The sequence below is a fragment of the Saimiri boliviensis genome, chromosome 12, assembly GCF_048565385.1.
Source record: "Saimiri boliviensis isolate mSaiBol1 chromosome 12, mSaiBol1.pri, whole genome shotgun sequence".
In the NCBI taxonomy this organism is placed as follows: Eukaryota; Metazoa; Chordata; class Mammalia; order Primates; family Cebidae; genus Saimiri; species Saimiri boliviensis.
In genome coordinates this window covers 85651684-85657757 of record NC_133460.1, presented here as the reverse complement: position 1 = coordinate 85657757, position 6074 = coordinate 85651684, and the positions used below count along the sequence as shown (strand labels likewise).

Below are 6074 nucleotides of genomic sequence, written 5' to 3'. Positions count from 1 at the left end.
GGGCTAAGGGCCGGGCTGAGACCTGGAAGCCTAGGCTTGGCAGGGGCTGGTCCGAGGAACCCTTCCTGCCCCAGTTGGTCCTGGCTCCGGATAGGAGCCAGAAGAAAGCGCATTCCAGGGATTTCAAGCGGACTGTACTTAAAATCTCGGAGTGGGGGAAGCAGGGTGCGACTGAGCCTCTCCCGCCTTCAGGCCTGGGCAACTCTGGGTTGGAGCTCCTGGAGCCTCACATCTCGGGTGTGAGCAACCTAGGACACAGAACGCGGGGATGGCTTGGAAGCCCGTGGGGAGGCGAAGCCGGGAGTTCTGGCAGCGGCTCAGCCTCCCATCCTCCTCGTTCCCCCTCCTCTTTCCTCCCCCGGGAGCAGCAGGAAATTATTTATTAAAACGCCGCCCGCGCTCTCATTTATTTGCGGTGAATAATCCTCGGCATCTCAGCACGTTTATTAAACCTTTCCCGTCCCCGCGCCCGCATTACTTTAATAATAAATCGCGTGTCACTTTCCAGCGACGTTATTAAAGCGGGTCCGCTGCAGCAGAGGCGGGGTGCGGGGAGGGTGGGGGCGGTGGGCAACAGTTCTCCTATTCCAGGCTGCAGGGCTTGAACCAGCACGGCGGTGGGGGGGGGGGGGCGGGCGGCGGCGGGGAACTGAGGCTGCCAGGAGGCTGCTCCTGAACACCTACAAAGTCGGCTAACGCGATCTAGAAGTACGGATTCCCCTGGGACCTGCGTGACCCTCTCCGGAGGGGTGGGGCTTTTGGCGAGGAGCCTCCGCTCTGCAGGTGAGCGAGGTGGGAGCTATGGGCCCTCAGAGGGCGCCTTGGAGCCCAGTTGGGCGAAGAGCAAAGTAGGGGGCAGATTACCCGGTTGATGCTGGGACTTACACCCACGTCCCCTCTTTCAGCGCCCAGAGGATTCTGGCCACGACGCCGAACAGCACGCCCCACCCCCGCCTACCCCTCTGCTCCTGCTTCGGTGGTCGCCCTGGAATCGGCTACTGGTATCCAACCCGCTTGCGCTGTTGCGCGGCTCCTGGGGCCGCCCGGCTCCAGCCCGGGTTCGGCAATAAAATCTGTCCCTGGCTCAGGGATGCGGGCAAAGCAGCAGTAGACAGAGTAGTGCGTAGCCGCAGGAGGGGCGGCCAGGCAAGCCCTTGGGTTGGAGTTCCGGACCACGCCTCTCCCAGGAGACCGGGCTCCCTGCGTTCGGCCCCAGAGGACAAACTGTGACGCGGATCCAAGGGCAGGCCCTCCCGTAGTGGGGCCAAGATCCTGGTGGAGCCCTGGCATATAGGAGGCCGTCGTTATCCACACACAGCGTCTCCCCCTCCGCTGACTTACACTTTCATTCTCTCCTTCAATCATTAAATAAACATTGAATCTCACCAGTGTCCCTGGGCTAGGTGAGGAGAAGAGAAAAGAGACTTGGGGAGCCCAAGAATGTGGTTCTGGAAGGGACCCCAAGCCAGATAGGACAGGTCACAATTGGGACAAATAGGAAACAGGCTTACTCTGGCTCTGGGTTCTTCAGGGAAATGAGTAGATGCCTATGGGAGCTGGGGAAGGGTATGGACCACACAGGTGACCAAACTTCTGCTCCCCTCTATCCAGTTTATGCTTTCATTTTGGGGGGCTATCCACACAGGCCTGATTCTCCATTCTGCCTGGGGAAGTGTTCTGCGTAAGATGAGCACAGAAGCAGGTAACTATACCAGCCCCAATGGAGGGCAGACTGGGATTATGCCTTCCCTCCAACCAGATGGCCCCACCTCCCTCCCTCAAAGGCAGGGTAGGCCCAAGTTCAAGCCGTCTTTCTGTACATCTGGCAGGCATGTGCTTAGAGAACAGGCCCTGTCGCTTCTGGAAGCCAGAGTTCTGCTAGTGTGGAAGGCCTCCTAGGGATATTCCATTTTCATGTGCACAACTGCATAAACTGTGTGCATCTGTGTGGCCCGGTTCATTAGAAATCTTTATTGGTGCCTAGGCCTGTGCTAGGCTTTGCCCAGTACAGAGTGGTATAAGATCTGGAGCTGGCCTCACCCATCTCTCTGCGCTGAACTAAGCCATGCTCCGCTGCACTCTCTCCTGTACAAAAGACAGCAGACAGCAAAGAGGACTGCAGTTAGTAGGTGCAACTGGGGCTTAGGAGAGAGGGAAAAGTTCTGGAAGATGACTTTGGGGAAAGGGTAAACAAGCTAGGTAAATGCTGGGGACCAGGAAAGAGCAAGAACCAGGGCCTGGGAGGAAGAGCAGTTAGAAGAGTGGCTAAGCAGTGCTGGAAGAAGTGGAGGATCCTGGTGCCTGCACCTCTTGTGTCTGCTCCAGCCCCCACCCCAGCCTGGGGAACAGCCTGTTGGAGGTCCTACTGGCCAGGGCATCTCCTGCATGGGCTCCTTTGTACCCCACAGCTCCTGGTCTCAGCCTCTCTCCCTATCTTCCTCCAGCTTTCTCCCCTACCACCCTGCTACCTTGGAGTCAAGTAGGCCTCCCATGATCACCCCTACTGAGAGCATGAAAGCAGTCCATGAAGGGACGCTGCTCCCCTTTCCAGGCATTTTCAAGAGCAGGGATGAACACTAGAAGCTCTTACCCACCCCCAAGGGCCAGAGCTCTGGATCTAGTAGTAATCACTCTCTTCACTTTCAGCCTCCTCCTCAGGAACCAGGTTTAGTGATCGCAGCTGGGGGATTCCTGTAGCGTTGAGCTGATCTGCAAACACAGGTGGACAAAAGATAGAGAACAGGAGAGAGGGGCTGTCATTGCCCACATAGCTCAGTCTGCAGAAGGCTATGCTTGTGTATGCACCCACAGGCACACAGACACATGGATTGCTTCATACGCATTCACAGCTGGAATCCAGAACCATCCCCCCCAACCCCCAGAGCTCAGGGATCCCCTTACCAGGTGTGAGCACTGTCAAGCTAGCAGGGGCCTCCACCTGACCCAGGGCATTGCGGGCAAGGCAGCGGTAGGTGCCCTCGTCGCTGGGACGCACAGCCTGGATCTGCAGCCAGCCAGTCACCTCAAACCTCTGGGGTCCACCCCTAAACTGGAGCCAGGCAAGGAATCAGCAGGGTCCTTCTGGAGGGCCCTGGGCTGCCTGAGGGAAGCCTCTCCCACCGGTGTCTACCTGCACGGAGATGTGGGGGTCATCTCCTGGCAGCTGGATGTCCAGGCCATCTTTCCTCCACTCAATGGAGGCCATGGGGTAGGCAAACACCTCACAGCCAAAGATCACATCCTGCCCTGTCACATTCCAAGTGTCATAAGGATGCGACATGATCTGGGGCCCTGGGGGTAAAGGTGGAAGGTCTAAGAACAGCATGGCCCAGCAAAGGCATCTGGTCCGGCAAAGACATGATACACAAATTTTTGTGGACGTGCTTGTGGCAGAACACAATATATGCTGAGTTAAATACATCCATAAACACACCATGACACACACAAGTACACACAGATGTGGATGCTGGTACATACAAGGGTCCCATGCAGATGCAGAGATATACATGCACATGTGCACACAGAACCTTATGCAGACGCAATGCACAAACAAGCGCACACACCCTACACTGTATCTTGGCAGCCACTCTGTCCCCAACTGCTCCCCTGTCCTCATTCCACCCTCCCCAGCCTTTCCTGCAGTGCCAGTAACCAACACCTCCAGGCCCCCCTTCCCCCTTTTCTAAACAGGCCCAGTTCCCAAAGGCCGGAAGAGCAGCCGCGCCTTCCACCACACCCCCTGGGGGTGTCCGCCGGCAAGGCCGAGAAGCTGAAGCTGAACTTTCCAGACAGGCAGGAAGCCTGCAGGAGAGGAGGAAATTGTTGGGACCCTGCAGAGTGTTTGTTTTCTGGCTGCCCCAGCCGAAGCCAGACCCAGAGCCCGGGCTCAGGAAGTGAAAGTTACTAAAGCTGCCAAGGAAAACTAGAGGCCTGAATGTCCCCCAGTCCCCGGGGATAGACAGAGAGAACTAGCTGAGCTCCCTGCTCCCATTCACTGATCCCTAAACGCAGGAGAAAAGAGAGGGGTGGGGAGACTGGGTGAACAGACTGCTCTAAGAATCTGCCCAAATGAAACGTGATTGCATCTCACAGGAACCCGTCTTGCTGCCTGGACTCCACTGGTCTGGGAAAAGTGTTAGGGTCTCGGAGCCAACCATAGGCTATGTGCCAGCACCCTCAGAGGACCTGTCCCTCCCTGCCAGCCAGCTCTGGAGCTTTCACGTTGTTCAGCGCATACAGCTTGCTGACAAAGCCTGGGACCCCCACTCCACTCCATCCCCCACCCCCACCTTCAGGAGGCAGCTTCTATGGACCAGTAGTGAGAGCACGGTTTTATACTGGACTCAAGACCTCTACGGCCTTATCTTTTTTGCTCTGCTGGCCAGAGACCAATGTCGTTTGTGGTCGGGGAGCAGTGTCTCCAGGAAGCTTAAGGGTTGGGGGTGGAGGCCCCGGGTCGTTCGTACCCGATTCGCAGGGCCCCGGGTGTGCCACAGTGAGGTTGGCATCGGGCCGAGCTCGGGCTACCTCCTGCAGGCGGCAGATCTGGGCGTAGGTGTGACCGTCGGACCCGCAGAGCGGGTGCTGCGAGCGACAGGCACACAGCGGTTCTGGCACCTCTCCACGGCTCAGGTCGCCGCCTGTGTCCAGCCGGCACTCAAGCTCCTCGCCGCAGCCCCCGTAGAAGTGAGCATTGGGGTCAAGGTCGCAGAGCTGGCCCTCGAGGTTGGCGCATTCCCAGCAGCAGCCGCACGGGTCGCGCACCAAGCCCGCCAGGCAGCCCCGCGGCGCGGCGCACTCCTCTGGCCGGCAGGGAGCGCAGCCCTCGCCCTCCGCTAGCAGCCGCAGCCAGCCGCGCCGCAGGTAATCGGGGCCTGGGGACGGCCTTGCGCCGGTCGGGGGTGGCGTCCGCACCGCCAGCAGTAGCAGGAGCAAAGGCAGCGCCAAGGCAGCTGTGGGCAGCGGCGGCATAGTTAGCTGGAAGCCCTGAGAACACTCGGAGCATCAGCGCGTTCTCAGCACCCTGCCAGGAAGGGAAGCCAGGTCAGGAGGTCAGAAACAGGGCCTGTGCCCAAAGACTAACCTCACAGCTTCTTATACCAAAGCATGACGCTAGCATCGCCCCCTTCCCTGCTACCAAGTAGACTCCCCCAACACAAAGGCCTAGTGACCCTCTAGGGATTATCCAGTTGTGGCAGTTGGCAATCAACTGGGCTGTTGGGGGGGGCGGGCTGGGAATGAAGAGAGGTGAGGAAGGGTGATAAGGCTCAGGAGCGCGCATGCACACCCACCGCCAGCACCACTTCTGTTCACCCTCCGACTCCGATGCCCCTGAGCATCCTTGCCCAAAGAGAATCGACGGCTCCAGAAGAAGCTGTTAATGTGTGGTGGGAACTGATGCCCACTTGTGTATGGCCTGGGGCGCAGGGTGCTCACCTAGTGTCCTGGACTACGCCCTTCGGAGAAGCTATGATTCGAGTCCGAAAGAGAAGATGGAAAGAAAGCAGGGGTGCAGTCAGCCGGGCCCGCCAGCCACCTCTGCTCCGGCCTGAGGACTTCTGAGAGAGCCCACGGACTTGGATTCAGAAAGCAGCTCCTCCGCACCCCCCTCTCTCCGCCCCTCGATGTCGCACACCCGCCTTCCCACTAGTTCTAAGGCTGCCAATTTTATTCAGCCGCAAGGGACCCTCCCGGGCCATTTCCCCCAGCCTGGCCCAAAGTCACAATGCAAGCAGAGGAGCCGTAACCAGACACCGAGGCTAGGAGAGAGGAAGGGGATGAGGACTGGAGGCGGGGAGTGGGGGTAGGAGTTTGGCTGGGAAGCTCAAAGCGTTGGGTGAACCGCTAGGCCCTGTCGCATCTAATTTTACAGTCCCTGGCGTCGGCGAGGGCAACTGCATTAAGGGGAGGCGGCAGGAGCTCTGGTGCCAAGTCACTTTACGTCGATGTCGGGGCGCTCTTGGAGGGCAGGACCAACCAACTTCGTCTCCCCGCAGCCCAGGGCTGGTTGCCGGGAGCGACGGCAGGCTTGCCCACCCAGGGGCCCTACGGAGGCGCGGACAGAGTGGGCGCCT

At 59.0% G+C, this 6074-nt stretch overlaps 1 protein-coding gene across 2 annotated transcripts; it reads right to left on the bottom strand.

Moving 5' to 3' along the window:
* Positions 1–667: 667 nt before the first annotated feature.
* Positions 668–5723, bottom strand: KAZALD1 (Kazal type serine peptidase inhibitor domain 1). 2 transcript variants are annotated; one of them, XM_074382767.1, is made up of 6 exons: positions 5437–5723; positions 4467–5023; positions 3131–3291; positions 2902–3049; positions 2591–2709; positions 668–2085 (listed from the first exon to the last, which is right to left on the bottom strand). In XM_074382767.1, the coding sequence occupies exons 2-5, from the start codon at positions 4969–4971 to the stop codon at positions 2618–2620; spliced, it is 906 nt and encodes a 301-aa protein (XP_074238868.1). In that variant the 5' UTR covers positions 4972–5023; positions 5437–5723; the 3' UTR covers positions 668–2085; positions 2591–2617. The 2 variants fall into 2 exon arrangements, with proteins under 2 accessions (XP_074238868.1, XP_010331461.1); XM_010333159.3 differs by having other exon boundaries at positions 2595–2709.
* Between the last annotated feature and the right edge of the window lie 351 nt (positions 5724–6074).